This window comes from Branchiostoma belcheri, unplaced genomic scaffold, assembly GCF_001625305.1.
Source record: "Branchiostoma belcheri isolate BF01 breed outbred unplaced genomic scaffold, Haploidv18h27 scaffold22, whole genome shotgun sequence".
NCBI lineage: Eukaryota > Metazoa > Chordata > Leptocardii > Amphioxiformes > Branchiostomatidae > Branchiostoma > Branchiostoma belcheri.
In genome coordinates this window covers 223,093-244,611 of record NW_017803713.1, presented here as the reverse complement: position 1 = coordinate 244,611, position 21,519 = coordinate 223,093, and the positions used below count along the sequence as shown (strand labels likewise).

General features: G+C 42.1%; 4 protein-coding genes across 6 annotated transcripts in view; 1 reads left to right on the top strand and 3 right to left on the bottom strand.

Moving 5' to 3' along the window:
• The window catches only part of LOC109470324 (eukaryotic translation initiation factor 4 gamma 2-like), a 37,457-nt gene extending 34,589 nt beyond the window's left edge, over positions 1-2,868 (bottom strand). For 2 of the 3 annotated variants that reach the window (XM_019769238.1, XM_019769239.1), the window contains exon 1: positions 2,726-2,867. The gene's annotated coding sequence lies outside the window, so the exon portion shown is untranslated. Of the gene's footprint in view, positions 1-2,725 lie in introns of all 3 variants that reach the window. The other variant, XM_019769240.1, reaches the window with a different exon arrangement.
• Positions 2,869-3,130: 262 nt separating this feature from the next.
• LOC109470343 (3'-5' exoribonuclease 1-like) lies at positions 3,131-4,989 on the top strand. Its single transcript, XM_019769264.1, has one exon. The coding sequence runs from the start codon at positions 3,212-3,214 to the stop codon at positions 4,187-4,189; it is 978 nt and encodes a 325-aa protein (XP_019624823.1). The 5' UTR covers positions 3,131-3,211; the 3' UTR covers positions 4,190-4,989.
• Positions 4,990-7,719: 2,730 nt separating this feature from the next.
• LOC109470090 lies at positions 7,720-17,063 on the bottom strand. Its single transcript, XM_019768869.1, has 8 exons — positions 16,996-17,063; positions 16,318-16,464; positions 14,754-15,288; positions 13,726-13,977; positions 12,579-12,820; positions 11,427-11,667; positions 10,582-10,774; positions 7,720-8,338 (listed from the first exon to the last, which is right to left on the bottom strand). The coding sequence occupies exons 1-8, from the start codon at positions 17,035-17,037 to the stop codon at positions 7,720-7,722; spliced, it is 2,271 nt and encodes a 756-aa protein (XP_019624428.1). The 5' UTR covers positions 17,038-17,063.
• Positions 17,064-18,831: 1,768 nt separating this feature from the next.
• The window catches only part of LOC109470089, a 4,472-nt gene continuing 1,784 nt past the window's right edge, over positions 18,832-21,519 (bottom strand). Inside the window, exon 2 of the mRNA XM_019768868.1 lies at positions 18,832-19,559. Coding sequence (XP_019624427.1) covers positions 18,832-19,559 — 728 coding nt within the window. The remainder of the gene's footprint in view (positions 19,560-21,519) is intronic.

Genomic DNA, 21,519 nt, shown 5'->3' with positions numbered 1-21,519 from the left:
CTCTCCCCCCCTCACGTGCCCTCCAAAAAAATTCCAGCACCACTCCCCTAAAAATTCCTGGGGAGACCCCTGTTACATGGTGCACCTAAAATATTTTTGTGCACCCAATATTTCAGGTTGGGTGCACCAGTGCACCTATTCCAAAAAATGAATTTCAAGCCCTGTGAAACTCTACACTCATTGGCTATCAGGCAAAAACACCAAATATGGGGTGTGTGGAAAATTCCTGTTGGTTTTACAAGTGCTTGTTTGTTTTGACAACCATGTAAACATGAAAAGAGGTGTTGGTGAAAAATGAACCCCCATAGGATTACTGTGAGCAGATGTTTAACACCTGGGGTTTTATGAACTAGACTGCACATAATATTAGTAGTAGGCATCCTTCCATCTCGAAAGATGATGGTAGCACTCTAGGTCTGGTGTACATAATATTAGTAGGGCTGGAAACACCACCTGCATGTGCAATGTTAGGCTGCACAAATTTAATTTGATGGTTCATGGATTTGCCTGCTTTATTTTTTTCTGATTTGCAAAAAAAAACATTTCAGCCTCAAAATTAACTCCCAAATGCTCATATTTTGGTCCCAACATTTGACCAGGGTGTATGCAGGTTAGTGCAGGTAAAATTGGAGCTGTGCAGGTATTTCTGATGGCTACCTGTACCTAACCTGCACTGGGCCATGTACTGGGTACATGCAGGTTAGTGCAGGTAAAATTGGAGCTGTGCAGGTATTTCTGATGTCTACCTGCACCTAACCTGCACTGGTCCATGTACTGGGTATATGCAGGTTAATGCAGGTAAAATTGGAGCTGTGCAGGATGTCTGCCTGCAATGGTCCATGTACTGGGTAGATTTGCTGTGAAAATTTTTTATTCACAGCATGGACTCACTGTTACCACCTCATGTATGAAATATAAAAGGCATTTGGTTTCTGAACAGATTTAGCATGATCAATACTTTGTAAGTTCTGAGTAGTGCGGGTAAAATTTGTCTGGTGCAGGTAAAAGTCAATGTTACCAGCACAAGTGCTCCAGAACTATAGTGACTTGAGTCTCAACAGCTATAATGTAATTGTGCAACAAATACAGGTTAATTAACTAGCACTAGGGAAGGGGCCCCACCCTGCCATACTTTAAAAAGTAAACACTTAAAAAAATAGAAGTCAAGGGTCAATCAATGCACAACGATTTTGCACACATACAGGCATGCAAACACATGGTTTGTCATATATAAATATGGGTTATACCAAATTATTCTCAGTAAAAGAATTAGGAATGTTATTTTGTCAGCTTTTCAAGGAAGGAGCAGAAGTTAATGAAATCCATTAGCATGTGTGACGGGGCAATTATAACATTATCTCTCCCAAGGTAACGAAGTTACCAATCTGGACTCCTGATAATTTGATATGCAGACAGATATCACAGTGGATATGTCTGGACACTCGGGAAAATAGGTGAAATATGTGCAAGTAGCGCTGACTGTACCTATTCCATCAGGCCATTACTAACATCCTTGAAGCGTGAAATCTTAGTTTACAAAGTTTACAAATCCTTGCCTTATGATTATCGTACATCAACTAGAAAATAACAAATTATCATAAAGAGTGATTCTAAGCTTCTGAATCATCCAAACAAGGAAAGCTCTCCTGTGTTTGCCTACCAATTCTGGAACTTTATAATAATATATCTGTATGCTCAGTAACTAAGGAAGTGGTCCAAAAATGTTATGATATTTACCACTTAGACCAATAGTTCTCATGCCAATAACTGAAAAAAAATGATTCATTCCTTCCCTCATATTTCTATGATGTTTCCTGCTTGTATGCACTCAATGATCAATGACCAAAAGATGAATAACTTGCTTAGGGGGTCTTGTCTCTTGAAATATTATTTTAAAAGCCTGTTAATTTTTTCCCTCAAACTGTAAAAAGGGCACATTTATGCATAAAATATCATGGCTTCAGAAATGTTAATGAGAGAACAAAGAATGACATAGTCGTCTTTTGTTGTTGGCTTCTGAATAATTACCGGAAAACCCTCTGCTCCCAATCCATTTGGGGTTTCAAAAATGACCAGTGTCTGCTTTAAAAGCACAACTGCATGTAGAATTTGCTCTTCCTTCAGTGAATTTTACTGACGTAGTTAGTTTGTGACGAATTAGTGACGATAAACAACCCACAACAGACAAACGAGTCATTTCCTGTCTGGTTTATATATGCGGAAAAAAAATTAGTATCATCAAAACTTTGACTAGAATTTTGAAATAAAAACTATACTGCATTTATGTAAAATGGGGTTAAAATATTGTGTTACGGCGACATACTGACGCTTGGAACGGAAAAGAATGAAGAAGAGGAAAAAATATTTACATATTTTAACTCGGACATGCTGTGGTTGAAGCCAACCGGCGTCAGCGGCCATTTTGAACGAAATTCTTGTTTACTGAAAAACCTACTCCAAAACCCTTAAAATATTCCCTACAAGGCCGATATTGAGCCCGAATCCCTACTGGTATGTATCAATTGGTGTGAAGGGTAAGAGAAATATCACATAACGTTTCCAGAACATTTTCAAAACTGATAAAATTTCGAAAGGCGCAGCGTGCAACAAGAGCGACTGTGGCGGCTTTTGTTCTCGACCAGTAATCCCCGCATCTCACCACGATTTGGGGGGCAAAAAGAACTACCTGAGACAAATGGATAGCGACAGGGCGTGGGGGACTTACCTTTCTATCTACTCCAGCTTGGTCGGTGCCCACACTATGCGGGGAAATGCCAAATTTCTAACAGTTTTTGCCTCTTCCCGCAACGTTGACGTTTCTTCTATGTTGCGAAATGGCGAGTGATCCCAGCAGCCCCCGCGCAAAATGTTGTATCGAAATCTCGCGAGACTTAGAATATTGGACTATTCTACTTTATCTACAAGGGGAGATGTAGAAAAATATCATAAACTTCTGCTTATTTTTTAGTAATAAACACATTATTGCAATGATTTTTCGCACTAAATAGATTTAAATTTTAGTTAGTAATTTGATATTTCTATCATCTTTATATTCATTGATATTTCTATTAGATAAAGAAAATTTTTGCATAAGAATCAACCCACGAGAATGGACAGCTCGCATAAAATTTCAAAGCAAATGGCGGAAAAGAAAACGGAGGAGAAATCTTGTTTTTCTCCGCGGTTTGTGGCGTAAATTCACCCCGTCCGAATGCTGAACGAGATCGTTTTGGTCGGCGGTTTGATTTTTGTCTTTACGTTGCTGTACTTATCGTTTCTTTTGCCTTCTAAGATGATCGGGAACGACGAAGACGACAAGGAGAACTCCACCAAAACAGGGGGGAGGGGTGGAGATAGGGACCCCGTTCTGAGGGAACTGTCGCTCACGAACGGACAGATCAATCGGATGAACAAGGAAGAAGTGCGGCAGAAACTAGAAGAGCTACACTTGGAGACGAGAGGCGTGAAGGAGGTCTTGAAGAAACGGCTGAAGTCTTACTACAAGAAGGAGAAGTTGTCCCCGAATTCCACCCCCGAACGCTACGATTTTCTCCTTGTCATAGACTTCGAGGCCACCTGTATGGAGGAGAACCCTCCCGACTTCCAACACGAGATAATCGAGTTCCCGATCCTTCTGGTCAACACGGAGACTCTGATAGTCGAGGACCAGTTCCACTCCTACTGCAAACCCACCATCAACCCCAAACTCACCCCCTTCTGCACAAAACTGACAGGGATCACCCAGAAAATGGTGGACAAGGCTCCTGAGTTCCCCCAGGTTTTGGAAGACGTTCTGGACTGGATGTCTAGTAAGGGATACGGCATGGGGCACTCTAGGTTTGCGGTTGCGACGGACGGGCCGTGGGACATGTGCAGGTTCCTGTACCAGCAGTGCCTGTACTGCGGTATCCCGTACCCCCGGCCGTTCCGCAAGTGGATCAACGTGAAGAAGCATTTCGCCAACTTCTACCAGACGAAAGGTGGCACCAAGCTGGAAGAGATGTTAGCCAGCCTGGGGCTGAAGTTCGAGGGGAAGCCGCACAGCGGACGGGACGACGCGGTCAACATCGCGCGCATCGCTGGTCGGCTGATCCAGGACGGCTGTGAGCTGCGCGTGAACGAGTGTCTGAACAATGGCAGGGTGGAGCCTGTCGTTTCCCAACGGGCAAAGCTGGCGTCCAGTAACTAGGATACTCACATGATGAGGCCATGCTGTTTTAATTTATGGATAATTCTTACAGCTGTACATACCAGTACACTGTATCGTAGGGCTCTCTACCAGTACATGGTACCGATACTGTACTGGACAAATTGATTACATTAATTAAGTTCAAAAGTATTTGTTTAATTTTTCAGGAACATGTCCGGACTTGTAACTAAATGATCTATGTACTAGTACCTGTACCTGTACCTGAACTGTTTAATTTTTCAGGAACATGTCCTGACCTGTACCTAAATCTGTGTACCTGTACCTAAACTGTTTTCAAGAACATGTCCGGACCTGTATCTAAATCTATGTACCTGTACGTACCTAAACTTTAGTATAATATACTGGGTACACAGCTGAGCTCTAATAATAATTTTCGCAAATACTAATACTTGATAAGCAGAAATCTGCTTGAAGGCTGCTCTTACATTTGGCTAGCCAAATCAGCGCTGTATATCTTTTGTTATAATGGCCCATTCCTGTCTATTGCTTGACCCCTAGACCACTACTGTCCATTGGGCTCCATCTTGACTTTGGTCAATGGCAAAAAGCATGTATTGGCTCTGTAAATTTCCCTCTCAGGAAAATGAAAGTCTAACTTGTTTTAACATTCAACACATTGAAATAGTCGTTTGGCTAACAATATTTTTTTGGGGTTATGGGGTAAGGCTGCAGAGAGAAGCCAAGTAAAATAAATAAATAATAAGTAAAATTAAGTACTGCACTGTATATCCAATTAATTTTTACACCCCTGTGACAAAGTTGTTAGTTGCTCTGACTGAGCAAAATAAGAAGGAAAATAATATGCATGTTGCCCTGAAAAGTACAAGAATGGCTCAAAATATGTTAGTTAGTGCAAGTAAAATTGAGCTGTGCAGGTGTTTCTGATGTCTACCTGCACTGGTCCATGTACCAGGTTTATTATACATTAACATATGAATGTACTAGTAAGTGTATGTGGATTTTTGTTTGCTGCCTAGACTCCTACTGCCTGAGAAGTATAAAATAGATAATGGCAATGGTTTCTTAACAGTTCTTAGTATGATCCATACTTCCGACATTCGTTTTGTTGTGGTGCACATAAAATTTGTCTAGTGCAGGTTATTTTCAATGTACTTATATGCACCAGTGCAGGTATGCAGAAAGTATTTCAAGCCCTGAAGAATAAATAAATTACCGTTGTAATGTTGTTCACATGGAATAAGTCACATCAATTCTTGATACATTTTGTTATTTCTTTATCCTCAGAACTTGGCAACTGTTTTATACTCTTGCATCAGATATCTGGAGGATGTCTGTAAAAATTGAGTTTGTCTGACCTAGTCACAAGTTATTTGTCAAACTGGAGGAAACATCTGGACAGAAATCCAATAGATCACAACAGAGGTCAATACAGACAAGTTATAAGAGCTCTGATTGGTCATGTTACAGTTGCTATGGCAATGATTGGATGTTCACTTGTGACTCAGAGGCATATGTCATTATTGCCCTCCTGGTCATTACATACTGTAATGTCATTTAAATTGGGCAGGAAAAGAAGTTGTACTCTCATGGTATTGTGTCTTAATGAAAGTTTCTTCATACTACTAAAGTAATACTTAAAGGAACCCAAAGCAATTTTAGGGCAGTGAAACTGGATTTCCAAACTCAATTTTCTGGTTATTTTTTTAAAACATATTTTCATTTTTTTCATATTTACATTTTTTTCATAAAAGTTGAATCAACCCTATCCATAGTATACTGATATCTGTGAGGCAAAAATGTGTGGAAAATGGTTGCTTGTTTTGTGTTGTATATTTGTATTGTCTCGCTATTGGTGGAACCTGTAAATTTAGGAGTCCTCATGTAACTTGTATTGGGGCTATGTCAAATACTTTGAGTATTATATATTTTGACAAAGATGTGCTAAGAAATGGCAGTAAATTTCAATATAAAACAGATTTCTTCAGTCAGAATATTTTTTTAGTTTGCCAGGCCTAAAATTGCATTGGATGCCTTTAATAGGTAGAGTCAAGAGTATCTTCCTATAGATAAAATGTGATTACCACTGAAAAATGTTGCAGTATGTTTGGTGATGTGCCAAATATGTCAGGTGTGTGGTGGAAATTTGTCCTGAGCTTTGTACACTTCAAAGAATATGTAATACATGTACTTCATACTACATACATACCGGTAGTGTTAGTGTATATGATAACTTTGCCAATGATAGAAACCACAGCTGCAAAGGTCCATATGAAATGTTTACTAGAACAAAGGTTCTGGCACAAATATTGGAGAGACAACTAGGAAAAGTTTCATCTACTAGTAGCTCATAAAAATGCTCTAACAAACCTTTTATATTATAAGAAACATACTGCTGATGCAGTTTTCAATACTACCCTTTTTTCTTTCTTCATTTCAGTATGATACTGTGTCTGAACTGTAATTACAGTAAATACATAATTTACATGTACTTTGTTGACCTCTGCCTAATAAATATCACTGGCTACAAGTATAGCGCATGTTCTGACTCCTTTGAACCTGAAGCTCCGATTGATTGTTACACTGCTACTGATGATAAGAAAAGAATAGGAATTGGGCTTACAAGTCAAGTCAAGTCAAATGTATATGGTACTCTTCAGTTAACTACATATGAAATCTAGCTAACATCTACTCTCACGTCTACAGTAATGCTTACAAGTTCTATGCATCGAAAATAACATTATTCTATTTCAAACAGGTAATATATTACATGTATATAAATATATGAAACATGGCTTGCATGGTAATGTACAGGAGTTGTATGGGACAAAGTCATCTCCCCGAGTTTTAGACCAAGAAAAACACACATTGGTTGGGTATTCCAACCTATAAAGTGTGCATTTAGTCCATGATATGACCCAAATATACACTAGGCCCTCTTGACAGCTGATGACCAGATGCAAATCTATGTCTTTTTTAGCAAAACAGACAACCAAAACATGGCTGAAAGTCCTCTTTTTTTCAAAAAGAAAAACAAAACCCTTACCTATTACGTCAGGTTTCAAAAAAATTTTCCATGAAAAAGACTTCTTTACATTTGGTATCACAATCACAATGTGATCCATGTAGACTAAAACTAGGCTCATTGCGCTTGCACAGATTAGGCCACACCAATTTAATTTGTTGTTTCTTGGATTTTTTCAGAAAAAAATATGAAGTGACAGGGCGAAAAAAAAAACAGGCCAAGGCACCCCATGAAAGCCAGAAATATTACAATATGAGCCATGAAGTGAACATACCAGGCTGGTTTATAATCAAAACAATAGATTTTGAACTTTTAATTAAACAAAATTGCATTGTTACATTGAAAAACTTTAACAACTAGGAAGAAAAGGACTTTCTTCAACAAACGGGGCCAAAATATGTCTTTCATTGAAAATTTTGCAGTTGATTTAGAACAATTTTTTTTTGCATATCAGAAAATAATGGACAGGGTGAATCCAAGAAACAACAAATTAAATTGGCGTGGCCTAATAGCCAAATATGTGTCTTCATTCTGAAAGCCAGTCATCCTCTTGGTCATCATCACTGTCTTCCAAGAAGTTCATGATCTTCCTTTTCCTGGTGCTTCTCCTGATGTCTTCCCCAGACCCCTTCTTCACTTCACTGTCAAGATCAGCTCCATTACCGCTTACATCACTTTCTACATTGCCTAGTTGTAGCTCTGTCACTGGCTTTTGTTTTACGCACAAATCTGCCCGATGATGTCCGTTAATCGCTCCACCTGGTGGAAGGCTGAGGGACTGCATTACTGAGCCTAACGTACCATGGACTTGCTGGTTTTGTTGACTTGTTGGAGTAGCCATGCCCTTGGAGAATCCTAGCACTTTAAGGACTGCGGAAGCTCCCAAATCATTGTTACTGCCCGTGACTGGCGTGGAATGGTTGTAATGTTGCGACGTTGCAAGCGGGGCCACCACCGGAGCAACTGGTTTTGGGGTTATTGGTTCAGGGGAAGGGGAAGGGAAGATGCCAGCAGAGACCAGGTCCTGTCGTGTTGTATTACGGATGCGGCTGTTGGTATAGTTCAGACTCAGCCCTGCATCCTCAGAGATCCCCTTCATCATGAAGCTGATGTAGTTCTGTCCTGGAGGGTGGTCCTTGTACCACCTGGAAGGGTTTTAAAAAAAGTGCAGTTAGGCCTGTTTCTGAGACTCCTTCTGTGATCCTCTCTATCCAAGGAAAAACCTGAGACACACACTCACATACAAGAACTACTGTACAATGTACATGTACATTGTATGTGCAGGGCTGACATCACTATTGAGTTATGCAGTGAAAACCTCCAATCAAAATACAATGCTAGTCCATCACAGATTAGCATTGTTACACTATTAATTTTTGAAACTCGCACGTGGTGAGGTCTACAAATTCAGATAAGTCTCGTGTCCTTTGACACTTGTGACGGAGGCCTCACCACAGCGCAAGTTTCAAATGGTGTAACAACACTAATCTGTAATGGACTAATGTAAAACAAGTAATACTGGTAATTGCACTTTTTGGTACATGTATAATAAGACTTCAGTGGACTTAATAGAATAAGTATTGGCCCCCTTTGAAGAGGGTTTGAATAACTTTCTCAGCCACATCAGAGAACATTACCCCATGTAAAAAATCAGGTATCGGCACTTCTACAACAAAATCAACACAGCTGCTTCCCAGAAGTCTGCAAAGGAGGCTAAGCATTAGTACATACTGGTACAATTAAATCTTATGGATGACATATCCTCCTCAGACTCCACATTTAATTGATTGTTAATACGCAACAAAACTGTTGACCCGTAATATGCGAGCGATATTGTGCCTTAAGTTTGCTGGACTGCTGACAGTCTTTGATCCAATAGACTTTTACTAACAACATTTTGTACCGGAGCCAACAAAGTTTTTTTTCCGAAATCAGTGCAACTTTGAAACTTTATTAGAATAACCATTAGTCTTCCAGAGTGAACGGAGAGGAATCAAACTGGTTCGATGTGACATCTGGGACTGGACAAGGGGACATTCAAGGGCCCCCAGTGTTTAATGTTTGCATAAACCTGGCAGCACACTTAACTGAGATAAGCAAACAAATCAGTACAGGTGCAGTGTTGCAGCGGGATAGTCATGGCAAGCCGTCGGTCTCTGTTTTGGATACGGACTATGCTGATGACATGGCTTTACTTGACAACAAGAAACTGGGTCTACAGGAGACAACTGATCTGTTATGCAAAAACAGTGCTCTTGCGGGACTTAAGGCCAACGCCAAAAAGACGCAAGCTATGACAGTCGGCAAGCATATTGCACAGCAACCTTACACTGAAGAAAGCACACTCAGGATCACGGTAGATGGATATCCCGTGGAGCAGGTTACTCACTTTACTTACCTGGGAGGTACAATCAGCAGTAACGGGACAATTGACTCTGAAATTTCCAAACGGATTCAGAAAGCTTCTGGTGCTTTTAACTTACTTGGTAAGATCTGGAACAACAGGAACATCCTTCAGTCGACAAAATTTCGGATATACAATGCTGCTGTTGTCACCATACTTACCTACGGTAGTGAAGCTTGGACTACTACCCAGGTGCAGATAGCGAGACTTGAAACGTTTCATCAACGCTGCTTGCGCCGTATCCTCCGCATCAGATGGTATCACCGGGTACGGAACAGTGATGTACTGCTGCAGGCACAGTTAGTGAACATAGCCACAACCGTAGCTTTCAACAGGCTTAGGTGGTTTGGGCACATTGTAAGAATGCCTGAAGAGCGGCTGCCCAGGTATCTACTAGACTGGAAACCGAACTATGGGCGACGCTCTAGGGGAAGGCCTAGGAAGTCATGGAATAACTGTGTCCTGGAAGATGCTGTGCTGATCTTAGGGAGACCCAGTACCAGTCTAGAAGAGTTAAAGGAACAAGCAAGAGATAGGAAGGAGTGGAGAGGACTGTTGAGGAAGAGACGAGTTCTGTGCGCAGGCCACTCGAACGACTGACTCGAGGAGACCTCAACAAGTACAAGTAAGTACTTCCTGGCATTCATTCATACAGAAAATACATATATACATAGTATTACATAGTTGACAAAGTCACAAAACAACATCTAAATCAATAACATATTTATAATACACAATTATTTAAAAACAAACAACCCTGTCAAACAAGTGCTGGTGTGCTACTGATAGAAGTATTTGTGCAAACCGTTCTTAAAGACTCTCAGGGATTGTGTGGATTGCATAACAATTGGAAGGTTATTCCACACACTAACAGCCCTGTACATGGAACACTTCATCAGTGCGTTAGTTCTTGGTTTGTATAACACGTGTTGGTGTCATCCATAAAAATAACTTGCTGTGGCCTAATTAGGGGAAAGCACAAACCTGCCCTTCCTTGGCTGATGCGTGCCTCGCACTGGTTTCTGGAAAAGAGAACTGCAGAAGGGGTTCAGCTTCTTCAGGTACAGTTTGGTCACCGCGACTGGACAGAGTTTACCGCCAGCCGCGTACATCCTGTCCTCCAGCTGTATGTATTCCCTCCCTGGTCTTCTCAGGGTGAAGTAGGCCTTCTCCTTGCCTTAAAATTTGAAAAAAAAAGGCAGTTAGACCCAGGACTATAGCGGCCTGTTATTAGCCAACTCAATTTTTTTTTTTTTCCCTCAGCTCTGGTTCATGATCTTTGGGGGAGAATGCTCACTGTCTAGCAGGGTCCAGCTGGCAAATTTTGGATTTTCAAGCCTTTAAAAACAGTTTCCCACATTGTAAGGGCAAATAATGGGGTTGTCCTTTGTATGCTTTTACTGTAAGATTTTTGTCTATTAAGGTAGATGGATTGGTTTTAAAAAATTTCCATCACACTCAACAAAGTTCCTGCAATGGACTGAAAAACTGGTGCTGGCTAGAGCCCTGGTTAAACCACATGAATCTATTTCCTTGGTTCTATGACATTTAGTAGTCTTTAAAGGATCATCAGCAGCTGCAGGGTTTCAATATCTACTCTACAGTCAATCTAGGCAACCTTTTTTATTTTTTGTGTGATACCAGACAATTCAGACTCAACAAGTCTGCCATACAGTACAGATCTTGAACTCTTGATCTAAAGTTGTGCAAGACATACATTTGTACATGTATGGTTAGACCCGTTAAAACCAAGGCTCAAAATAATGGGTGCCTTATTTTAGCAAGACTTATCAAGACGAAAGCTAATGGCAAAGTAGCATCCTCCTTGCCTAGTTGGTCCTGTAGTGTCAGGTCTTCATGTAAGGTGAGGTCTTCCTTCTTCAACCTCAGCCACTCGTCCGAAGTCCTGACGTGGAAGTGGATGGTGAAGTAGAACCAGACCAGTCTCTGTAAGCTGACCGGTGTGGATGTACCCAGGGTTCTGGTGTCAAACAGCTTCTGTAGATCAGGGATGTTCAGTGATTTTATCCCGCACTTCGCCTCAAACCCAATGGAACAGTCCTTCAGCACCTAATGTAACAGACATGATACGACTTTTGTGATTATGATAATTAGTAGATGACCACATATGGAAAGTGGTTAGTGAGAGTAACCAATCAGTGAAGAACTATAATAATTGTTAGCATAGTTGAGCTTGGAAGTGTATAAGTTAGTTTGTGACCTAGTAGTACTACTAAGATACATGACTGTAATCATGTCTAGACAAGTTGTAGCTCTCTGTAGATTTTTAGGTTGTACAGCTTGTAGCATCTCACTTGCATTGTATTCTAGACCTATATGGTAACTCTCCCTGTAACTAAGAGTTAAAGTCCTTGTAAACCATTACTAGACCACATACATGTTAGTACATAGTACTGAGAATGGATAAATAAACGCAGCTTCACAGAAGTAATCAAACTGGTTTGGATCTCCGTTTATAGCGATATAGACATGTAGGCACTAAGATAACAAACCCCACTGCTACCCTATTTATGTTTACCAAAGGAAAACATATTGTTTCTGCTACGTTTGTTCTTCTTCCATTCCAAACACTGACCTCTGACCTGGTCAATGACCTGATTTGTTGACGTCTGTCACCATGGTAACTGGTGTTGGGTTACATAATGTTGCAATTTTATAGTAGGAGTGATTTATACTCCTGTCTGACCATCTGTATGAATGAGTCAACAGAACAGACCATATGCAAACTTTTAAGGTAAACATTATGCATTTGCTTTGCAAATGTTACGTTTCTAGTTATTATGGGGCTCGAAATACTGGGTACATGTGCACCCTAGTCCATGACATATACTTATTTTATTTTATACGGTGCACCCAAAATAATTTTTGGGTACTCAATTTTTTAGATTGGGTGCACTAGTGCACCTTTTCCCAAAAATGAATTTCGAGCCCTGTAATATATAATTGTTATTTATTACAACCTGTTGCAGCGTGTTGTTTGCTGCGGTGAATGCTGCATCAGAGATGATGTTGTAGCCGGTGCCTGCGGGATGGTGGATCAGGTAGGTCTTGATGGCGCTCCTGAAGGCTAACATGGTCTGGGCGCCGTACCGTCCGCCAGCCGGGTTACGCAACTCGTAGTAAAACTGCTGCAGGAGACGGGAAAGCTCACCACAGGGGAGGGTTTCAAAGTCTGTAGGCTTGTTTCTTGCCAGGCACCACTCTGTGGGAACAAACAAACAAGTAAAACATCAGCAATTCTGTGTTTAAACTTCGATTTGATGAATCTTTATTCTATGAGATAAAGAGACACGTGACCATAGACGGGGTGACACAAGTTATCTGGCACGTATGACCCACTACTACAGTCACGTGTCTCTGACATCATGTACCAAGAGTAGACGGGTCCATTCCGTGAACAAGGTTGAAGGACTCAGCCAAAAATTTGGGGTAAGTCCCAATTCATTTCAGTGTTGGAAGGAAAGTTTATTAAGTCTTTATCTCATAATGACTTGTACCAAATGAACACAGATGCTGACTCAGTTTTCATTCTATTGAAAAAGCCACTGGACTGCAGTGATAAATGAATTTTTCACTGCACAAAGTATCTCAGGGATAAAATTACTGTCACTTGCCTGGTTACCAAATCTATTTTCATTAAAATTAGCTGCTGAGTCTTTTTCATCCTTTTTGCAAACAGTTTCTTTTTGTGGAAAGGGCAAATTTTAGAGCTAATTAATTACTTGACTTCACTTAAGCTATGCCATGTGTACAGACATTTGTCCCTCAAACAGGAATGTGTTTGAAGGAAGCTATGTTTTACCCTTTGTTTTAGTCTGATGACTTAGCCTAATGGTGCCATCCTACTTATTACATGTACTAGTACAAGGTTACCCAGTGTCACACAGTTGACGAGCTTTGGCCGTATTTGTTGGTTACTGGAAGCAAGGAGGTTAAATACAAGTTAACCTCTTTGCTGGAAGGTTGCCAAATTAAAAAATCACCTGAGAATCGAGCATGTTTTTTGCTCCAAAAAGATATTATTTTCAAATCATCCAGGGCAAAATTCTAAATGTAACGTACATATTAGTACAAAAACCATGAAAAATCTGGGTTTGTCACACTGACCTTTCAGCGTCCTGATGAAGTACCTGACACTGTTGTCCTTCCGTCCACACCTCCTACAGTTCTGCTCCAGCTCAGTAACCTTCTCTGCACTCAGCACCCGGGAGTACTCATCATTAACCCACGGAGACCAGGAGGACATCCCAGACTCCTCCTCCTCATCACTGTTATCAGGAGACAGGTGGGGGATGGGGGGGAAACCTGGGCTGGGTGGAGACCATGTGTCCTGACTGGCATCAGGAAGATCTGGTAGTTCTGAGATCAGGATAGAGGGCAGTGGTTAAGAAATACTAGTACTTTTTTTAATGTTCTGCAATATTGCAGATTGTTAAAATTTTGTTGTCAAATTTTTGTTCTGCTATTTGAAAATTCTTTTTTTCAAATACACAATATACACACTTGATGAAAATTGTATGTTGGAAAACATTTTACATGCCATTTGAAAAATATATGCAAGATTACTGTATATTACTGAGTCAGTAGTAAACAAAAAAGCTCAATTTTGTGTCTACTAAAAAAATCAGACACCATTGAACCCTTAGTCTGATTTCTTTGAGTCTGTAAAATTACAGGTTGCTTCATTTTTCTTCTGCAATATTGAAACTGCAGATGGGTATTTCTAACACTTGAGAGCAATTATACTGAATCTGGATGCCAGTTACCGTCGGTATAACTCTTTAAACAGTATAACATGAGACTTTCTAACTATATATAATAATAATATAAGAGAGTTTGTAAGTATACTCTGTGTCTGTGACAGTCTCTGTAAAAGATCTATCTTTGCATTCTGAGACATTACATGTGAAACTAAAAGTTCCAAGAAGTCAAATTTTGCCATGCCATTGAGCTCAACATGATGTTCCCAATGACAGTCTATAAAAACATCTTTCCTAAGTGATTGTTTATGAGTCATTTCAGTTAATCCACACTTATGTGATCACTTGCTTATTAGCTTCTCACCAAAGAAAATCTCCTCTCAAAAGAAGATGATCCTTGTAATAAATGCACATTTCAATGAACAGTCTGCCTACCTTGCTTCACAACCACATTGTCCAGTGCCCTCTGGCTGGTTGGCTGGTCCATGTGCACGTTTTCCTCTGGCTCTGTTAACATTTCGGCCAAAGACTCGGGAACGGTTGTTTTCGAAGTTGCCACAAGGCTGGACACTGTGTCAGAAGGGTGGATTACCTGTGTCTCTGTACTCACTCTGGACACATGGGTCAAACTACTGACCGGTGTTTCTCCCAAGCTACTGACAAGTGGGCTTCTACAATTCAAACTTGGTCCACGGTTCAAGTAACTGATTGGTGCACCTCCCACACTCACACCGGGCGCATGGTTCACACTACTGATCGGTGCAGTATCTCCCACAAACACAGGCAGCTGTCTCATCAGCGGTTCTATTTCCAGCAGTTTTGCAGCCTGCAGGACGCCCTCTATCATCCCGGCAGGGCACTGCAGGTTGGCTGTGTAGATGTAGTCCAGGATGATGGAGAACACCTCCGCTGAGATGAAGCTCAGGTCCAGCGTCTCCTTGGTGGGTTTCTTAGGAAAGCACAGAACTCCCTGAGAAATAAAGGATATAACAGTCTATGAGTTTTCTGATTGACGGTACATATAAAGTTAGCTTAGGCCACACCAATTTAATTTCTTGGTTAACGGATTTTTCTAGAAAAATAATGGAGCGGGCGGGCGAAAAAAATAAAAAAATAAAAACAGGCCTTAGGCATCCTATTATGGCCCAAAATGATATGATAGGAGCAATGAAGTCAACACACCAGGCTGGTTCAAAATTTAAACAATGAATTTTGAACTTTTAATGATTACCATTGCATTGAAAGATGGAATAACTGTAACAACTACGATGAAAGGGACTGTTTTCAACTGTTCAGGGCAAAATATGAGCATTTTGCAGTTGATTCTAAATTTTATCTTTATTTGCAAATCAGAAAAAAGTGAAGCGGGCGAATCCGTTAACCAAGAAATTAAATTGGTGTGGCCTTACTAGTATATTATATGTACAATGTCATGTATGTACTAAAACAGTACGTCAAGTATGTGGCAGCGCACAGTTCAGCTTTCTGCTATAAGTATAATTGTATATTGTGCATTGACTCTAGTACTTACTTCCAGAGGTACTTGGTGCTTATGCACTCAATCTGAATGGCCTACCATTCACAACTGAATGGCTAAATAAGTAAATTCACTAAGGCCTAGGAAAAAAAATGTTGTGTTTCCTGTTTCCTGACTGACCCTAGAAAAAAACTAGCCTTTTTTTGGGTGGATCCCTGCAAGGGACATAAATATTTCAAGCTGATCGACCTTTTCTTGCACCATGATCTGACACCTGAGTAATGAAACGTTGCACAATCAGTTTCCCAACGTTGACATTGAAAATGTGTCCTCATGCAAGTTTTACTTTGTTAAACTGTACTGTATGCTAAGTTGGTATAAGTTGGATCACTAGAGATCACCAAAGTCTAAAACTTTAATCAATTTTAAAAAGATAATCCATAAGTACAGAAACACAACATTTTAAATTTCCTAGGCCCAATTTGAAAAAAAATAAAAAAACAGACACTTGCTAATATTCACCTGTACAAAGATACTGTGGAAGTGTCCACAGCTGGCAGCCAGGACAGCGCGGTGACAGGGGAACTCCTGCTGTCCCGCACGCACAGCAATGTCACACAGCTGTCCCTGCTGTCGCATGGCGTTCAGACGGGACAGGACACCATGCTCCTGGACATACAACGTAACAACAGATCATAAAATATATAATATAATAGTTACATGTTTAAAGTGATGATGAAAGATTTGCACCATTTTAAACATAGTTGCTTATTTTCTTGTGCTATTAGCCTACCTGGGTTCATAACTTAAATAATGACATTTGGGGAGTAAAGATCAACGTTGTTGTGCAGCAAGTGGGTGGGGCAGGTTGACAGGCAGAATGACAGGTCAACAGATGAGACACGGTAGACCTTGCCAGTTTACAGAAACCAAAATATCATTGGTGTTGGAAATTACAGGTTAAATTTGTGTCTTAGCTTCTGTATTAGTCTGAATTGACCTAAGCTGAAAAGCACAATGTAAGAACATGTCAATTAAGACTAATAATAGTATGTAACATTATAATAATAAAAATCTAATAATAACAATAATAATATAATAATCTACTAATAAGCCAAGTGTTTTTTTTTCTTTTTCACAATTCCCAAAGAACTTACGTCTGTCCCTTGACCGTAACTTTAAAAACTAACACATACCCACCTGTTCTGGGAATTGAATGTTGATTATCCCTGCTGTTGACATGGTCAATATTGTTTCTCACTTCCAGCCAGGACTCCAACCTGTGAGTGAGTGAGCATAATCCTGAGGGTTTAAGAAATATATCTATATCATATAATGAAAGAATTCACTTGTGGAATAACTGACTACTTCAGCTGCCAATGATTAAATTTCAAAAATGCTCTACGTTGTGAAGGATCTTCCTGATACATATTGACCTTGATGTATATATTGACCTTGATGTTGTAAGTAGCAAAGCCCTCAGCATCCTCCCATGGCAGGGGCAGCGGCTCCGAATTCCTTCTCCACCCCTTACCCCTGCCGAATAACATGGCATCTTCTACTCTACGACCCCAGGAATATTAATATTCATGAGCTTGCCTTATTTGGCATGACCCCATTTCTGACTTGGGCGGCGAAGGCACGTCACCCTCACCGCCGGCGACTCCGCCGCCGCCCGATTACACCAGGGAAGAGACAGAGACTTTCGTTTGGCCGAAGTTCAGAGTTTTAATCACTTCAAAGAAACTCTGAGAATGCCCTACGGTATGCCCCCTTCCCACGCAAAAGGCTACATGCCTGGCAGCCAGGGAGTGGTGGGTGGGAATGCAAAATTCTTGGCTCTCTTATTTTGCGTGCTGCCAAGCAAGTAACCCGAACGTAAGAATGAAGCATGCTGGGACCTGTTGGGCGGACACTCCCTCCCGGAGGTGCAATCCCGACGAATTCCGCCGGGTGGCGCAATCCGCAACCGATTACACCAGGGAAGAGACAGAGACTTTCGTTTGGCCGAAGTTCAGAGTTTTAATCACTTCAAAGAAACTCTGAGAATGCCAAGGTGTCGCAGACACGGCCAAGGAAAGTGCGCTGTTATGTGAAAGGAGAGAGTGTCCGCCCTCCAGGCCCCTGGGCCTTGAAACTAGCAAACTGTCTGCAGAACAAAGTACACAACTGTGCGGAATTATATATCAGAAACATTGAACGGTTCATTACTCCACATTGTCATAACGGATCTTTCGTGAGATGTCTGTCTGAACAAGAATAACGTGCCGAAGTTGACGTTGTATAACTGACTAGTTAATACACTCGGAAGTACACGTGTAAGAGGGCCCTAACTAACTTCAACAAGAAAACCTGATAAGGCTGAGCTTGAGACCTAGCCAACAAATCCAGTGAAACATTAAGTATAATAGCTAAACTGCTATCTCGTCTCATTATCGTAGTTTATCTCTCCTGAGATGTGCTGCCGGGCTTGTCCGGAAAGGAAACCTGATAACCTGAGTAAAACACTCATAACTTGATGTACCCTAACTAAGGTAAACACAACTGGCTGAACAAATGTCCTATATACCTACAACAGTAGCGGATTAGAATAAATTGTATGATGTCCTGACAGATGAACTGAGTCCCACTATGGCATGTGGACTGCTATTAAACTATTGACATCTGTACAACTTGTTGGTTTCTTATACAAAACTTCTAAGCTTACTGTCCAACTAAGTCCATTCACAAACAAAGTCCGTGCTCTCAGTCTGTGTCAATAGTGTTCACGCGATGCTGTGCCTCAGGACGTAGTCTCTCAGAGCCGCCGGTACCCTCAGACGATCAGCCACCGTGGTCGACAGGTACACATGGTCCGCGTCCGACCGCCAGTCTCCATGCAGCTGTCGTAGTTCACGCGGCACGCCAGCCTGGAAGGCCAGCGTGTACCCTCCTCTGCGTAGATCGTGTAGAGTCAGGGAACCTGCGGGTATTCCAATGGAAGCTGCTGCTCGCGCGAACGCCTTCTCCAACATCGATGTGGTTAATGGTCTCAGCTTACGACCCCTCGTAGGGTACCACGAACGCGGGCTGATCTGGCTCTGTTGGGATTAAGTCACACATGTGCGTGTAGGCGGCAACCGGGCAAATCGGCGAACCCGGTATCGGCAATAGTGGAACTGAGAGAACCCGTTCGCGACTCTGTAGAGTCTTAGTCCACGTGACGTAGATGAGCAACCCAGCCGGTGATACGAGAATATCCCGCCTCTTCAAGTGCTTCTTCGGGTCAAACTGCGTCTTAGAATCCAACACTACATTTGAACGACGAAAGAATGTGAAGAAACTGAACACGATGGCTGCCCAAATGGCTGCGTCCCGTGGCACCTGGGTATTGAAACAGCCCGCGAGATCGACTAGTAATGGAATGTCCACCCTACCATGCTGACGAGGACGATGCTGCAATCGTTTCTTAAGTCCTTTCATCGTGTGCGCAATTTCGAAGTGATCCAAACTAAATGTGGTGAACCCGTTCAGGTGATGGAAGAGCTTCACGCTCGATAGGTAATGTGCTATAGAGTCCGAGGACCGCAGAGAACGTGACAGGAACTGGGCGTAGCACGCCAGGTTGTGTGGATTGGCAGGCATAGGAACTATGCCAAAGTAGTTGCAGAAATTAAGGTAAGTGGAAATATGAGTCTGATGATTACGAGATGTGCCGACCGCGAAAACTGATGCCTGAGTTGTCCTAGTGTCCTCCTCCAAAAGTTTCCACTGAAAGTCTGCATCTGGAGGAATAGAAGAATTACCAGTCATGAGAGAAGTCAAACATATCATCAGAAGCGTTGACCTCGCGTAGCTCATTCTTATCTACTTCCTCCCGGAACTGGTTCCTGTAAGACTGATGTAAGTGCCACCTGCTTAGTATATCCGGTAACGTATTCTCTATGCCCGAGATGTGTCGTGCTACTAGTTGGAAGTCCTTAATTGCCTGTATGTATACTAACTCCCTAGCGCACGCTTGAAGGAACTTGTCCGTCGAACGCCCCGTGTTGATTACGCATACTGAAGCCTCATTATCACACTCGATCAGCAAGCGTTGGCCTGCCCATGCGTGAGCCCACACTTTGCAACCCACAATCACCGTGAGAAGCTCTAAACAGTGTATGGGTAGTTGCTGTGCTAAGATGAACTCTGGGAACTGCCTGTGAAAGTACTCTGACCCGGAGACACCGCCGCAACCGGAGAGGCACGCATCTGTCGCCAGTGATGATGACGTGGGTCTAGGAATCAATCGAATCCCGTTAAACTTCGGCAGAAACCGTTCCCACCACATTATGTCTTTACAGAATTCCACGTTTAGTCGAACTACATGATGATTCCTAGTCAGTCCGCGCAGAGCATTGATCATCCTGGACAAGAAAACACGACCACAGGGAACGCAGGCCGTGATGAACATCAATTTACCCAACAAAGACTGAATGTCTTTCTTGCGCGCGCGTTTTCGGCCGAGCCACGTCCGCAGTTCGGCGAGGGTCTCATCCAGACGATCGTCCGTGACCTCCTTTGTCATGCTTACGGTATCATAGCCTATGCCCAGGAAGGCCATAGAAGTACACGGGGGAACTGCCTTGCCAGGCGACTCAACCAAACCCAAGTCCGTGAATGTGTCAGCGAGTGTCTGGAAGGCTGCCATAGCGCGAAGCGGTGTTTCCGCACCGCCAAAGTCATCAATGTAGTTAATGCAATCAAAACCCTTCATTCGATGAACGTATCTCACTGCCGAGGTCGTTCTTTGACAGGCCATTGCCGCGGAACGAATTCCGAAAGGAAAGGCCGTGTCGAAGTAAAACTGTCCGTTCCATTGAAAGCCTAACATGTTGTAATCGTACGGGTCCACCGGGATCTGTCTATACGCTCTGCTTAAATCACGTTTGTAGAGTAAGCAGCCCTGTCCTTTCTCCATTATCAACTGTTCGAATGCTGCGTGCCCCGGTAGCGTGAAGGAGAACGGTTCACCTAAATAATCTTGTGGAACAATCCGTCATTCACTGAATGTCCGACGGGAACTTAAATCTACCACTACTCTCCGCGCCTCTGAATCACGCTTGGTACTGTACTGTAGCGGGGACACCATGAATGGTGTACGAAACGGAGGAACGTGAAACGGACCTTGAATGGTGCCGAATCCTCTCTCTGTGGACACGTACCGTTCAACATCCCTGTGAAATATCTTGGCTGACCTGTGATTCTGGTAAATAGGGATTGGCAATTGTTCACTCATGTAGCTAATAGGCCATCCAAACTCCAAATAATCTGCGACCACTTTGTCATGATAGTCTCTCAGAAGGTTACGCCATGTCTGGATGTGAAATGTGGTTGGCACAGGGAGTCTACAACCTTGGAAATTATAAGATCCGGAAGCTCGTACCTGAGCGTGTAACTCCAAAAACACGTTGGCTGTAGACGTGTCGGCTGCTTGTGTGAGGTCCTGACCTGACACCGTGGATGACAGCTCGCAGCGCGGGCTAGCTGTAGTGTCAAGAGTACGCCTCATGCCAGTGCCAGTCGTAGGATTGGTACAGTCCACGTGTACCGTTGACGTGTCGCCAGTCGCGGAAGTTAGTGCTCCGCTTGCTAAAAGTGAAGTAAAGCTACGACTCCCAACATGTCCTTGAAGTGTACCCGACAAGGCACCCGGGTTGTCTTCCAAAGACGTAGGCATGTCCGCTGCTTGTGTGAGGTCCT

What these genes read in the sequence shown, in the direction of transcription:
- LOC109470343 (XM_019769264.1), top strand. Translation starts at nt 3,212, where the DNA reads ATGCTGAACGAGATCGTTTTGGTCGGCGGTTTGATTTTTGTCTTTACG.
- LOC109470090 (XM_019768869.1), bottom strand. Translation starts at nt 17,037, where the DNA reads ATGTCAACAGCAGGGATAATCAACATTCAATTCCCAGAACAG. An exon ending in ACATTCAATTCCCAGAACAG is followed by an intron (nt 16,465 to 16,995) that starts GTGGGTATGTGT and finishes TTGTATGTCCAG; the next exon opens with GAGCATGGTGTCCTGTCCCG. An exon ending in GACACTACAGGACCAACTAG is followed by an intron (nt 10,775 to 11,426) that starts GCAAGGAGGATG and finishes TCAAATTTTAAG; the next exon opens with GCAAGGAGAAGGCCTACTTC.